Genomic DNA, 15741 nt, shown 5'->3' on the forward strand with positions numbered 1-15741 from the left:
GGTAAAGAGGCTATTAATCTTTGACGCAGGCGTCCATAGTTTCTGTGCTGCATGTCTTCCACTCTCTGCCCATTTCCTGTCTAATTACTGCAATTCACGGTCACTAGTACAGATTGTTAAAAACCCTTTCTTGTTATTTACTTTTACTTTCTCATTTTTGTTTTGATACCAAGATTGTTGTTCCCTCTGCAAGTCAGGTACTCGGTAGTCCCACCTTTTTCTGATGGAGAACTAAGGTCGCAGATTTAAAGGAGCAAACACTCCCCTCAGCTGCTTCATACTCAGTACACATAGACCATCATGGCTGGAATGCAGAAACAGACAAGCAAGGATAAAACCCTGAGTTTTCCAAACGTACCCTCGTCTCCATGACTACACTTTGGTAGTTCATAAACACCTATAACAGGACGTAGAACAAGAGTAATCCCATGGAGAGTTCAATGGGAACAAGCTCAGTTTTGTGGTAAGATCTCTTGCTTTAAGGTAAGGTAATTGTATTTATATGGCACATTTTCAGCAACAAGGCAATTCAAAGTGCTTTACATGAGTAAAAAATTAATCCAAACAAAATAAACCAAAGGAAAGAAAAAGAATAGGAAAGAAAACTAATCTAATGTTGTTCTAAAGTATGTAAACTAAGTGCTCCTGTTCAGGCTTGCTAAGTAACTAATTCCATTTCTAAATAGTGAGTATTCTACAGTTTCTGATAAAATAAGCTAAAGAGTGTCTGATTTAATTCCTGTTCAGGGTTAAAGTGAGTACTCCACAATTCTAAGTTTATTCTATATCCTTTTCTGGGTTATAAGTAATATAAACCAAGCAGTGACTGTTCCTGTTAAGTATTTCTGGATTCCAAGTTCGTAGTTATTCTAATTCTAATTCTGATTCTATTTCTGGGCTGTATAATATTGATCTAAATAATGCGTACTCTACAATTTATGATATTACTAATAAACTAAAATAATCCGTTTCTGGGTTAAATAGGGAGTAGTTCGCCGTTTCTAAAACAAAAAAGAGGAAAGGACACATTAGGGCAAATGGCAACATTCAGACAAAATAAAAGGCAAAACAAAGACACGAGTGAAGGCGGTGACGTCAAAGGGCCATGAGTTCACATTACTGAGGTGTTGTTATCAACGCATTATGTCCTTGGGAGTGTCCAGCTTCACACCTTCATGGATACAGGAGGGGGTGAGGAGGGAAGAGCGTTGTGTGTTTACATATCTTCAAGGAGATTGGAAATATGCTGCCGTTCCGAGGCCACACAGGAAAAGCCAATTCATAAACAGAATGTCTTAGGTCGGGAAGATTATAAATTTAAATCTTCCCCAAAGTCTCTCCGATACATCTCAGTTCCCAATCATCCAAATTAGTTTGGTCATTCCACTGAACCGAAACTAGCAACTTCTCCAAGATCAATTCCATCCTGTTAGTGAGTTTTAGAGTCCTCGTCTCTGTCCACACCAACAGTCCGAGTGTTCGCCAGTTTGGCCAAGTCCGTCACAAATTTGTTGATAATCCAGGAATCCACAAACTCCAAACAGCAGAAATCCTGTTATCATGAATAAATCCAGGGTGAATCCCATCGGGTGTGTCCCTGGAGGACAAGCGGGCTCTCCTGTGCCCAGACTTCTTGTCAAAAATGTGATCAATTGCATTGAGAGATCGGTTGACCAGATCCATAATTTGTAGATTTGGATGATATGCAAAGAAAGGCTCCAAAAACATAGAAAAAGACAGGACAAAAACAGAGCAAGTAGGACATGCATGGGCAGGGAGGAAGCAGGGGAAAAAAGTGTCCGCCTTCATTGAGCGCAAGAGAGAAAGTGAATTGCTCTAGTTGTTCAAGAACTGGATGAGCCAAATGCATACAGATCCACAAAGCAAATGAGGTCTATAAAATCACATTTCTTACACCTCAGTAACTCTGTGACGGTGGACAAAAGCCACAAATCTCCTAAATCGGAATCTCATCTAATGGTCAAACCCTGTTTTTTCAAACACTGTAATATGTTTTCAAGGAGGTTGAGATGTGTGACCTCTTTATATCTGGAACATACTTTCTGGTCCCTGGTTCGCCAAAGGTCCTGCTGTCAACTAGACTCATTAGATGATCATGGGTGAAAGAATAAGGATTTGGACACAAGTTGCAGACATAAACTTCTACTGTTGGGTGACTGGGCTCAACCTTACAGATAGTGTGAGGAACTCAATCATCATAGAGAAGTTTGAAGTAGAGATGCTGCTGTTCTGCATGTTTTAGAGGCATGTTCCACTTGGAGGAGATTAAGTAGACTCAGAACTCGATGGAGGGACCCTCTTTCGGTCTGGCAACACTACAGGGAACTGGTGAATGTTGCTGGGGACAGACATATCTGGTTCCTTTCCCAGACCTGGTGCACCAGCATCACAATTTTGGATAAACAGAAAAAAGGATGGGCTGGCATTTTTGTTTAGTCTTTCAGCGAGTCACTTTTGTCCATGTAACTAAAAATAGGATCTGAAATGTTCTTACCACACCTCGACCAGGCATATTCATAACATGGTTACTGCAAAAACTCCTGTTTAATAAGCCTTGACATCTAAAAACTCAGCATCGTGTGCTATCTAGGAAATCTAGCAGTTTTAAAGCTTAAAAGTAAATTGAATTAGGGTTATAAGCTTATAACCCTAATTATTGAATTAGGGTTATAAGAAGTGATCAAACTTAAAAGGATCATAGGGCTGTTTATTGTAAATTAAGGGTAATATAGTTGCCCAGGAATCACGGGATCTGCCAGGCTGCCACAGCCCTCAAACAATAGAGAAAGATAATTAAGCAATAACTTTACACAAACAGAACAAGATGACAATTTGACAATTTGTTTTTTTATATAAAGAGAAATGTGATTGCAAAAGACTTTTGGCTAGAGAACAATAACAAAGCTACAAAAGAAGAACACAGCAGTATAGAGCGCAGAAACACACCGGATCAGATCTTTCACATTCTTTTAGAGTTTGCCACGAGTATAAATCTGGTCAAAATGCATCCAGGAACTTAAGCTTTCAAAAGTTTTCTGTGTAGATGTTGTCTAAGCATCCTTCATATGTGAATGTTGTTTCTTTTATTATTTAAAAAGTGATAGAGCATTTAAAATAATATAGAATTCCTTTATATTCAGTGCTAACTTAACATTTTTATTATGTATCAGACTGTGTGATCTGTTTATAGCTTTACTGAATGGAAATATGTTTAAAATTTTGATGTGGGAGGCTGCTTTAGCCAGCAAGAGAAGGATTGTAAACAGGCGAAATTTGCTTGCATTAATTACTTTCCATGTCACTGAGTTCAAATAATGTGATAAGAAAAATTTTAGGTTCCAATTTCTTTATTTTTTTAACACACTTAGTAAAATGACATGGCCAAACATTTTCCAAATTTCACCACTGATTAGTTGATCAGTTGTGATCATCGTCTCCCAGATATTCCATTTGCGTAGGACTTCTGAGATTCAGGCTCCGACAAGAAAAAGAAAAACAACATCAGAACCACAAGAAAACTTGCACAATCAGTTGGAATGAGGACCAGTCACCCTGTCAAGATTTGGTTGCGATAAGTGCTGCTACACTTGAGTTAGTGTGTGTAATCGTAAATTCCTGCAAGACTGTTTGCCTTCTTTCCGTTTAATCTTGAGAGACAAGAGTTACTTTCATCAGAATGTAAATTTTCATAAGTTTGAAGATAATTCTACATTATTAATGGTGGTTTTTTTTCTTTGACAGTTTTTCTTCACTGGATATTTTTTGATTTTCTTCAGCTGGGACTGAAACTTGAAGCACTAGTGTGTTTTTAGAGATTTTTAAGTTAATTTGTTTTTGGTGTTTTATGCCTTGTGTGTGTGTTTTATGATTGAGCTCTCCTTAGTGGTTATGGGGAGCTCTCTTCAGGGTTGTCTGGCTGCCTAGCACATAAAAACCCAGAGGCAGGACCTAAGTCCCATCCTCTGCTTCCATCAACAGGCATCCTGCCACTTGAAGAAATGCTTTTGAATCTATATTTTATTGGATTGTGGCGTTGGTTGAGTTAGGAGTTACCATTAATTCTGTTAGTCCATTTTTGCTTTTAATGTTTGGATAGGCAGGGAAGCAACTACCAAATATTTTACTCTTAGACGTTTCCACCTCTTTTTTTTTTTTTTTGGCAGTGCTCTTTTGAAATTTTAGTTCCACCACTGAGGCTAATTTGGATCGTATGCATCATGTGTCCTTTGGGCCACTTTCATTTATGAACCAAGTTTTACTGAAATATTAGGGTTTTTTTCAATCCTGTCAAAAATCCAGATGGCTTTTAAACTGGCTCGCTAATTACTAGTCTGTAGCTTCGCAGCCATGGTCCCACATCATAATGCTGTCATGACCATGTTTGACTGTGGGCATTGGTGAGTGAAATAGTGCAACCCACTTAGCCAATACAGTACACTTGACTTATGAAGAGCTTAACTTTAGCTCCTCTTTTGTTCTTGATTTGTCTTTCTTATTCTAGAGTAAAGTAAACAATTATGTGACAATTACAGATTGTGTCTTTAACCTACTGGGTGTGTTGTTTTCTCAGGCTGTGCTTGCTCAGATGTGGATTCAGCCATGTGTTTGTCCCAATATGTTTGAAACACAAATAGCTCAAATTCCAGTGAGTGCCTTTGAGAACACCAGTACAGAGTCACCTCATTGCAGAGCACAATGCATTCCACAGAGCTCCCAGTGCATGCTAAGTTGCAGGAATTATGAAAGTATTATTTTTTTATGACTTGTCATAGGATGAAATGGCTCCACTGGCTCAGATCTGTATATGTTTATGAACCACAGTTTGCATTAAAAATGAAAAAAAAATCTCCTGATTCAAAAAGAAAAAAAAAATTGAATTTAAAATAATATTTAAGGTCCATATTTTTAAATATAAGCCAATCCAAATATGTTTAATGAACAGGGACTGCTCTGTTAAAAACTAAATGGTCAACACCCAACACCCAATACGATGGGAATCCATCAGGGGTGTAAACAGGGTACAACAAACGGTCTCTGGCTGCTCCATCTGGCAAATCCTACTCAGTCAAACAGAACGAATCAAAAATGTCTCAACTGCTGTTTGTTTAAATTGCTTGACTCCCATATAGAGAACATACAGAGACTTTACCGTTTATGAGAAGCCAAGCTTTGACATGTGTCCATAAGAACACATGTTAAAGCTTTGGTCAAAACAGGGTGTTCCACTTGACATCTTCTCACTTGAGCACCAGCTCATTTATTTCCCACAGATTGAGATCTCTCAAGCAGCAAATCACTGTGTTATTGACATCTATGTATTCCTGTGGTCGCTGAATCTAATTCACACCAAATGTTGACTATTACTCAACATCTGATTTTGTTGTGCAATGTTCAGTTTAATCAAGAAATGAATGTTTTCCAGCAGTGAATCAGAGATGTTTTCTTTCTGGGGGTGAGGGGAGTTTTCTGGTCGTGGTTAGATATGCGGTTAGACCCTTTCAAAGAGAAATAAACACATAGAGACAGATGCTCTTTTCCCATTCTTCCTTGCGTTACAGCTCAAAATAGGAAATTAGGGGAGATGCGTACTGAGGGCTACCAAACCAGTTATCAGAGAGGGTGTATGTATATTTTTGAGACTGGAAATACAGTGGCATAGACTGCTTCCAGAAAGTCTTCAATTAAGTATAAAATGTAAAATTGAACAGGTTGCAATTGAACAATTTGCAAATTTTATTGAGGTGGTTTTACAGACTATTTGCACAATTTAAGCCAAGCTCAGTTTCAATACATTGCAAGGACTAAACATTTTATTAATTCACAGTATTAGTGCAAAAGTAGAATACAGGCTTTATCTGTTTAAAAGTTACACTGCATCACATTCTGTCCCAAACCGAAGGTTACGCCCAAACAAAATGCATCTGCATCTCAAACTTGTACTGCGCTGTAAAATGATCGGGTCAGCGGAAATGATATTTTACCAGATTTACCTTGGTAATCTGTATGCCATTAAATTAGAAAAAGACAACCAACTCAAGAACTACTCATAAAGTCTCCAAATCAAAATGGAAATAGATCTGGTGAATTAAATCCACTTATGGTAATTCTACAAGTAAGTGTCGGCTCACTGAAGGCAGAGAAAAACACTGTTGACAGAGGACATCTTAGGTTTACACAGGTATAATCAATTTCTCTAACTGGCAGTATTCTTTACAAAAATAAAAGTCTATAGAATTTCAGGACTTAAATATGACATACAATGTCTTAAGATGGGTCTTTTTTTCAAAGTTTGCAAATTGATGGGGGTAGTAAAAAAAAAAAAAAAGCCTAAACAAAACAAACCAAAAAAATTATAAAACTCCTTAACAGCACTATAAAAATACTGGCATTATTAAGAACATGATCCATGTTTTTCTTGTTACATTTCCACTTGGTCAAAGAGCAAGTAGCTGCCAGTGGCTTTAATAGAACCTATTGGCTTTGTATGCTTTCTAATATTTAAACTGCAAAACTATCACAATGGAACTGCAAGAACATGGATACACATGCCATGCATGCTCCACAGGATGGAAACAAAAATAAATAAATACATAAATAAATAAATAAATCATCTTGATATATGTAGAATTAAATGCAGGTGTGTAATTTCCAAAATCAGTAGTAATCAGAACTACAGTGCAGCAGCATGCATTTCAACCTGAGTATGTCCAAAAATACAGACTAGTATGGAAAAAAAATAATAAATAGATAACCAACTTCTATTAGTGAGTTTTGAAATTGTTCATTTGGAAAAATGAACCAATACTAAGTAATTATCTAGCTCCCTCTCCTGGTCACTGCTGACATGTCATAAGAAGCTACAGTTCCTCCCTAAAAAAAATTATACATATATCCACTGTGTAAATAAAATTATAGATGCTGCACAACCTTAAAACGTTACAGTATATGAATCACTTAACACACACTCAAAGCTTGTTTTGCTTTTCACAATTCCAAACTTCTACATTACATGAATCGTTTGTCACACCACCTAACATACCTACAAAATTGGCAACGTGTGTGTTAAATATCTGAATGGACAAAATTCTATTAGCATACTTTTTTTCAAAGTGTATAACGGAACATGGCTATTTTTCCTTTTCTAAATCTTAAACCAGTGTCTTCTTACTGTAAAAAAAAAAAAATTCATAGCAGTTATTAAAACTCTTGGGCTCAATATGTAATCAGTAGCCATCATGTAAATACACCCTATAAATAAACACAGCAACATCCATACAATCACTGCTATTAAATAAAAAATAAAAAATATAATAATAACAAAACCCACACAGCCACAGAAACACGACAAACGAACCTGAGCAGCTGAAGCAAAAAACAAACCTTCTACATTTCATTGTTCATGCAACGTTAGAACTTTTGGGCTCATTTTTGTACTCTATTTATTGAAGGTTGTTTGATCGATCTGCATTTTGGGACTGATCATCATGGCTTTGTGGCCTTGTTCCACTAGGAATGCGATGTAGAAATCCTGCTTGGCTCCTAGTCTCAGTTGGTAGTCTCAAAAAACATGAAATCCTGTTGTTAACGAGAACAAGAAGAAAGTGTTAATGATGAAGCCAAAACTAAAACTGGTACTCATGTGTCACTTATTGGGTGGAAATGTATCATGAAAGGGCTCGGAATACATTTACTGAATGGAAATCGACAGTAAGTCGACAATAAGTCATATTTTACCTTTATTTTATTGTACGTGCAGCTCGTTATTATTAGTTTGATCCAGATACTGACTCAACTTTTAAGTCTGGTCCACAAAACACAGTTGCAGTGAAGGCTTTGGGGAGGTCACTCCAAAAGATTAATAGTAACCAGCTTTATCTATTATCCAAAATTCAATTTTGATGTGAGTTTGGGGATAGCGATACCAGATTGTGTCCAATGTTTAGCTCTAGATCCTGATTTTATGTAAAACTAAAAACATTAAACGAGGCTTTAACGAGACCATGTATTGAAAGGCTAAAGGCCAAGAATGAAGCCCTCAATTTAAAGTCAACACCTTCAGGCTCATCTGAACTGTGCAGGTGCCAAAAGGGAAAGACCAATGCCTTATTTTTATGGATAGAGGGGACAATAATTTAATTTTGTGAAGGTGAGATTTTCCAACCAAAAAACATTGTTTCAACTGTCAGTCAGAATGTTGGTAGCATTATGTTGTTGGGTTCTTTTTGCTGCAATTAGTGCTGGCACAAAATAGAAGGAATTATGAGGAAAGAAGGACTCCATCTCCATCCCTCTCTATATGCATTGAAGCACACACCAAATCTGGCTTTAGAGTGGATAAAATAGGACAATAGTGAGCTTTTTGGAAAGCCAGGCCTTATTGGAAATTTGCAAACTACCCTCAACAGTCAAGTCTATGTTAGAACACTGGCCAAAGTTCTCCTCCGCTTCTGCCTCGTTACACCTTTAGACAACCAAAATCACAAGATCACTTTTTTTTTTAAAGCCAGAATCATGCTAGCTGCTTGCTGAAGACTACAGAATGCCTGTGGTCAACTTGCCTCAGGATATTTACTTAAATACTTAATTGGGCGTATGTAAACAATTGACCCTGTGTGGGGAAGAAAAAAAAATCTCTAAATTCAACCCTGTGTAAGAAAAATAATCAAATAAATCATCGAAACCCCCAAATTAAAATGGCATTCCTGGCCTTTGTAGGTCCATGTAAACGTTTCATCCATACTGTAGCTCAGTCTTGGACTGGGTTTCGTTTTAGGTCATAAATAATACTAAATGTAGCCTAAGTGGTAATCTAATTAGAAGCTCCATGAACATCCTGACTACCAGCAACAAGAAACTTTTCCGATGAGAGCAGGGTCAAGTGAGGCCAGGGCGTCTGCGGCAACCGCACTTATACAGACGCTTGCTTTCAAATTGCAACGTGAGAATCCCCAAACTGCATCCTTTACAAGATCCTGACATTACAGGTCATAATCACATTTCAGGCTGATTTACTGCTATAAGTATATGTACTATAAGAGAAATGTTTTTTATGCTGCACTTACAATGAGAAAACATGCGCCGATCATTACAGCTTTCATCCTCACATCCAGATCCATGGGAAACTGGATGCCGAAGTTGTCAGCGTCTGTGAATGCCTCCCGTAGCAGTCCTGTCCACTGCTTGCTGATTTTTCCGATCTTGCTGACTTCGTCCATTGTCAAAATCTGTGGAAAGAAAGCATCCAGGATATAGAAAAAAAAAAAGTGTGTTGAATTAGGATACGGATCGGTGAGCAGTTTATAGTCATGTATATTGTTACTTATGACCAAAGGAATTTCTTTGTTTCTGTAAAGTCTTCAAAGACCCGAGAGAGAAATCATGGCCGTAAAACATGTTTCATTTTCCCATCCTCAGGGTCTTGTAAAACGTCTACATCACTGACCCCGAACCCCCTTCACGGCTCAGTCCAATAAAACTACGCGAACCACGGAGCAAAGGCCAGGTTGTGACCAAAATGTCAGTGTGTCCTGTTCGTCACTGGAAACTTCCTGACATTTGTTAAAGGGAAAAGCTGTTAGACTGTTTGATTCAAGTCATTTAAATAAAGAGTCCCACCTCGAAGTCAACATCAGGAAGGCAGCTCCAGCCACAGAAGGGCCCATGGATCTTCAGTACAGGTTCATTGTGTTCATTTGCTACAATAAATTTAGGAGACAACGGATGCCACTGCTGTATCACGTAGCCCACCGTGTTGCCGGGCGGCGCCTGCACCTCCAGCTGGAAGAGGCAGAGAAACGTGACTGGTATTTATTACACCCTAAACCACCAAGCTTTCAAAATACAAAAAACAAATATTGTGCCATGCATACGTTTTGACATCATGCCACAAAAGTAAACCTATTTGACTGGAATTTTATTTAATAAGAGTTTTCTATGTTATCGTCCTGCTTGAAGATAAACTTACTCCTGAGTCTCAAGTCTTTTACAGCCACTTTCTGCTGAAGAACAACATCCCCACACCACGATGCTGCCGCCACCACTTCACCATAGAATGGTGAGATTAGGATGTTGCGTGGCTATAGATATTTTGTCACACATAGTGTTTTGCAAGGTCAGAATGTTTGTTTTTGGCCTCATCTGACCTAAGCACCTACTTCCACATGTTTAATGTGTCCTGTTGAGAAGATTTTGCTGGCTTTACGTTCAGAACTGTATTTTTTGTCACTTGTCAAAAAAAAAAAAAAAAAAAAAAAAAGGCGATTGAACTCACTTCTTGTAAGCAGCACGGGAAGAAGCAAGACATGCACTTCAGCGGCCTGGTGATGCTGATGATCTCCTGGCCAAAGTTGTCGAGGACATGGATGTTAAAGGGCCGCAGGGGGCCGCAGCACTGCCGGCTCAGACAGTCGTTCTCCTCGACGGCGTAGAACACATTCTGACCCATGACGTTTCGCACCTCATACTTGTTATTGCTTTCAAAACCGACTAGGGCTGTGTGAATTGAAGCACACAACATTAGCTGTTGTTGCAGCAAAAAAAAAAAAAGAGGAAAATACTCATGCTATATACTGTACCTTCAACAACCTCAACCTTCTGTTTGATGAGGAGCTGATCCACCTGGAATTTTTTTTTTTTTTATGCAAAAAAATAAAAATAGAAACAAAGAAGGGAGTTTGTTGGGGTGGGGGTTGTTTTAGACATTATGTGGCAGGATTCACAAGGCTTGGACAAAGGAGACAATGCATGAAGTGTTACAAAAGGTGTATGGTGACAGATCATGTGGCACACAAGTGTATTTTATTTCACCACGCATGGAACATCTGAAGGCCAGAAACTTTTTAGAGGCTTCATAGGAAAAGGGGTGAGCATGCATATTTTAAGTTATTATTTATACATAGATTTTTTTTTATTTCACTTCACTGACTTAGAATATTTTGTGCAGATGTATTATCAAGAAATTAAATTAAATAAAGACATGTAAATACAAGTTGTAATGTACCAAAAACAAACAAAAATGCCTGCTGGCATTTTTGTTTCACAAGGCACTTTTCACAGTGCCTTGTGAAAAGTACTTTCACAAGGCACTGGGAACATACTTTTGACTTTTTCAATGCATATCAAGGTGCACTTTAACTTTAATGTAGGGCAACATGGTCTTACAGTTGTCAGGTACTCTAATCCCGGTGGACACCCTGGTATTCCTGGGCTGGGCACAGCGTACATGTTCATGTTTTCAGACCTGTTGATGTGTAGGAAACTGTTTAAAACAGCAAACTGGCGCCATCTTGTGATAATTTAGGTCACAGTCATAAACAAGTGCTGAACCATCGCAGTTGAGGAAATTCATACAGTGTCTTTGCTTCATTTAACAAAATATATATATATATATATATAAAAGTTAATATCTTTAAATATAAAAAAAAAATGAGGAAGTGAGTTTTCCCTCAAGTCATCGGTATCGCCAGGGGGATCTCATTGCTACATGGGGTCTACGTGCTTGGTGGGCGACACAGACATTCCTGGTTATATCTGGAAGTGAAAGGCTTCCAGATATAACTCGGCAGCGTGGGAAATCCTCTTACTTGCTCTCGTTTACACGCGAACAACAGACTTAAACGTGAACTCCAACAATAAGCACGCCAGCCGTGTCCCTGGAGGTTGCATCAATGGAGATCGCGGCGACGGGTCGTGTTAGAATGTTTACTCCTCACGTCTCGTCAGTTAGAGAATCGAGCGCTCACCGACCTCTCATCTGCCCACCTCTTCATTGAAACACTCGTGCAAAGCTTCCCGTATGGCTGCTTTTTCCACGCGTGTCGCGCACAGCTTGAAACTCCACATTAAAACCGAGAAATAAAACGCGAGACAAATAAATACTCACCGGTCTTTGACGTGCTACTTCCAATAATAACGGGTCACTCAGAATGGAAGCAAAGCCGTGGAATAAACCTCTAATCTGATTGGACGACGTCACAGCGCTTCCTACTCTCCTGCGCCAATGGGAATATAGAACAGTAGATCTAAGCGAACAGAAGCAAACAGAAGCGACTAGAGCTGAAATAAATAGAGCACACGGAGGTGTTGCAAGCTGGGAGTTTTAATGCAGGAAATCCTTAAATAATAAAAAAACATATATTTATCAAATGTTTCATCTGTTTTTCTACCTTGTTATCGACTCAGAGATAAAGTTTGAATCAACAATAGGAAATAAGAATTTATCGTTTGGCCACTCTTGGAGTCAAAGTTTAAATCCATGATTCCTAACTATATTTACATAAACACAACTTAATGTCAGCATAGCGAGAGAGCAAATTGTTTGATATGTATTTGCTTATTGTAACAAAACATGACAATTTAAAACCGATAAAATTAATAAGAGTAAAAATAAGTGGTAGATAAGAGAGGCAGGGAGAGGCAAGATCATTTAATGATTTAAAAACAAAAAAATTGAAACGGAACTATAAAATGGACAGGCAAGCATTGCAGAGAGGATAAAATTGGAGGGACGTGTGCTCTTCTTTGTGTTCCAGTTAAAAAATGCTGTATTTTACATGAACTGAAGGGATTAGAAAGATGACTTAATAAATCTAAGGTACAAGTAATTACAGCACAAACCAGCCCACTTGTTACAACGGCATGGGTTACTACTTTTAATTTATCTTTCGACATGATAGTTTTTAAATTTGCCAAAGTGAAACATTTAGAAGCAAATTTCTGGTTGGTGGGATAAACATTTGACATTAGGCCTTTTTGCCATATCTGAGTGTTCCATTGCTTACTCCAAATTTCGAAGTTCATCACAACCTGATGACGGCGATAGGATTGCATAAGCTGCCAAAAGCAGAGACACGATCACAAGGTTACACCTTGACCTTTCCTAGAAATTCTGTCCATAAAGGTTATGAACCAAATTGGTGGCAAAGGGAAACCTTGGCGGAGACCAACTCTTACTGTAAACGAATCTGGCTTGCTGCTGGTAACGCAGACCTAGCTCTGATACTGAAAGTCCATATGAAAGAGCCTGGTACCCCACATTCCCAGAGTACCCACCACAGGATTCCCCAAGGGACATGACTGAATGTCTTCTCAAGGTCCACAAAACGTATGCTGGCTGGTAGAGGTAAAGGTCATTTTATTTATACACATTTTTTGCAACAAGGCAATACAAAATGCGTGAGCAAACTCCATTCACCACCCAGCGCTCTGCTGAGGGTGTAGAGGTGGGCCAGTTTTCCACAAACAGAATAAAAACCACATTGATCTTCCTGAATCGAAGATTTGACCCTCCTCTCCAGAACCCCTGAATAGACCTTACCAGGGTGGCTTGGGAATGTGATCCCCCTTTATGAATAGGAGGATCACATCTAGACCCAACGTCCATCCATTATAATTTCTCACTGGAAATGACAGTATGAATGAGGAGGTCTTCGAAGTATTCTACCCACCGATCTACATAGTCCTGAGTCAATATCAGCAGCATACTATCCCCACCATAAACGGTGTTGGTGACACACCACTTCTGCCGCCTGAGACACCGGATGGTGGACCACACACGCCTCAAAATTGTATGGAAGTTGTTCTCCATGGTCTCTCCGAACTCCTCCTACGCCTCAGTTTTTGCCTCAGCGCCCAGAGCCGCATTCCATTTGGACTGCCGGTACTCATCAGTCAATTCTGGGGTCCCAAAGACCAACATAAATACAAGAAAATACATACCAAAAAATCCTAACTCCAGAAAATCAAATAAGTTTGACTACAGTAAACAAACAACTGTGCAGAATATGATCAGACTAAAATTTAAATAAATAAACAACATTTCAATAATAGAGGGAATAATAAAGTTTAGCTCTAGTCAACTTTTGGTGGAGATGTCTCTGATGACCTGAGGGTTTCCAGATGATTCATAATAGCTGCACAATAATGACATCATGCATGGTGGACTTAAAATGTCTCTTAAAAATGTCACCACATTATTTTGGTTTTAGAATTTTTGAAATATTTTCATGTACATTGTATTCTATCTTTTTTTTCTAAATAAATTAGATTTTGTTTGCTTTTTGACATGGTATTCTGTCTGCAGTGATAGTGTTTTCCTGAGGTTGAGATGGGAGCAGTAGTGGTGAAACGGAACCTTTGTTTAGGGGACGTTGCTTCCGGGTTGGTTTTGGGGCGGACTTCCTGTTAGCCTCAGACGCATAGCTCAGACGCAAATGCGAATGCTAAAAGTAGTATTTCAGTTGTGATTGTTGAAATTTATTTCATTATTCTTCATGTTAGTACACAGTGAAAACACATCAAAACTACTCTGTACGATGTTTACCTCTTATTTTTTATCAGGAAATAACACTRTGTTGAGGTTCCTGTGCACCGTTCTGCTGGTAGTCGTAAGTTTTATCAGCAGACGTTAGGACTGGCAGGATGCCAACCCGTGCTGGGTAAGTCCCGCGGGGTTAGGTAATTAGAAGTCCTTACTCCTGTTTTTAGGAGTTCTGTTTTTCTAGGTTTGTTTGAATAATATTCAGTGCATGTTGCTTGTTGACTCATAAACTAGTTCAGATCATGAGTAAAGTGAGCCCAGCCAAAGTTAAAGGTAGAGAAACTAATCTTTGTTCATGAAGTGTGGGAATTCAGAAGTTGAAACAATGCCATGTTAAATTTAGTATTTTTTGCAAGTCATGTTATTCTGTTTTTGATCATTAAGTTAAAATCAGTGTGCGTTTTGATATCCATGCCAGCTAATATGCATCTAAATGCAGTAAAACTAAAAACTAGAGGTGTGCCGATCGATCGGCCACCGATCATAATCGGCCGATTTCCGTGGAAATGTGTATCATCGGTGATCGCCGATCACGGTCTCTTGTTGCCGATCACACAAACCGATCACCTGCATCTCATTTCGCAGCCTGCCTATGCAGCTAGGCTCCTCTTTCCTTCACACTGCGCAAATGCGCAGCAACAAATCCTATGCGATGTGGAACTATAACGCACTGAGTGAATGGGGAAGTTTGCCTGTTGCGGCAGAAAATTGAAGCACGTGGGGTGAAGTACGTCAAAATGCATCAACACGACGAATCTAATATGGCATAAAAACAATGCCATACTTGATGGAGTTTGGCTACATCGAGGCTCACAGCAGTAAAAAAGACATGGAGGATCAGACAGCAGGTAAAGCAGTTTTCACTCAGTAACTCAGGATTGTTTATTGTAATGGATCCTGTATTTGCCTTTGAATGTTAAGTTTTATACTWGAATTTTTTGGCAATGTTGAGAGGTTTTATTTTGGCTCTTTGCATTATTTAGCCTCTTCAGAGCCTTCATATGTTTTCAGTCTGTTAAAGATAGTATTACCGATAGCAGTACAATTTGCACAATGCCTGTTTTTTTCTTGGGAAAAGTTATTAAAAAGTAATTTTTGTCTAAATTAAGGTGAATTCATGGTTCCTTTTTCCACATGTAACCGGTAGTGCTTTTGATTAAAAAAATAATAATTATGTGATCGGTATCGGTGATCGGTATCGGTGATTGGCCCTCATGGGTGATCAGAATCGGTATCGGCAGGAAAAAACCTGATCGGCACATCTCTACTAAAAACAGTTGCTTTATCCTGTTTAATACACTATATCGTGGTTGTTCTCAGTGATGGGATTGTAACGCGAAATGGGTCATGTATGATGTTACTTGTTAGTATTCAGAAAAGTAAATTAGTCTTATAAAACAAAG

At 38.6% G+C, this 15741-nt stretch overlaps 1 protein-coding gene across 3 annotated transcripts; it reads right to left on the reverse strand.

Moving 5' to 3' along the window:
* Positions 1–5730: 5730 nt before the first annotated feature.
* Positions 5731–12011, reverse strand: LOC103456928 (phospholipid scramblase 1). Of its 3 annotated transcripts, none has more exons than XM_017301992.1 (7): positions 11903–12011; positions 11182–11260; positions 10596–10638; positions 10292–10512; positions 9637–9798; positions 9084–9245; positions 5731–7596 (listed from the first exon to the last, which is right to left on the reverse strand). In XM_017301992.1, exons 2-7 carry the CDS (start codon positions 11248–11250, stop codon positions 7567–7569), a joined length of 687 nt encoding a protein of 228 aa, XP_017157481.1. In that variant the 5' UTR covers positions 11251–11260; positions 11903–12011; the 3' UTR covers positions 5731–7566. The 3 variants fall into 3 exon arrangements, with proteins under 3 accessions (XP_017157481.1, XP_017157480.1, XP_017157482.1); XM_017301991.1 differs by lacking the exon at positions 11903–12011 and adding an exon at positions 11782–11896; XM_017301993.1 differs by lacking the exon at positions 11903–12011 and adding an exon at positions 11604–11896.
* Positions 12012–15741: the final 3730 nt, after the last annotated feature.

Source organism: Poecilia reticulata, linkage group LG20 (assembly GCF_000633615.1).
Source record: "Poecilia reticulata strain Guanapo linkage group LG20, Guppy_female_1.0+MT, whole genome shotgun sequence".
NCBI lineage: Eukaryota > Metazoa > Chordata > Actinopteri > Cyprinodontiformes > Poeciliidae > Poecilia > Poecilia reticulata.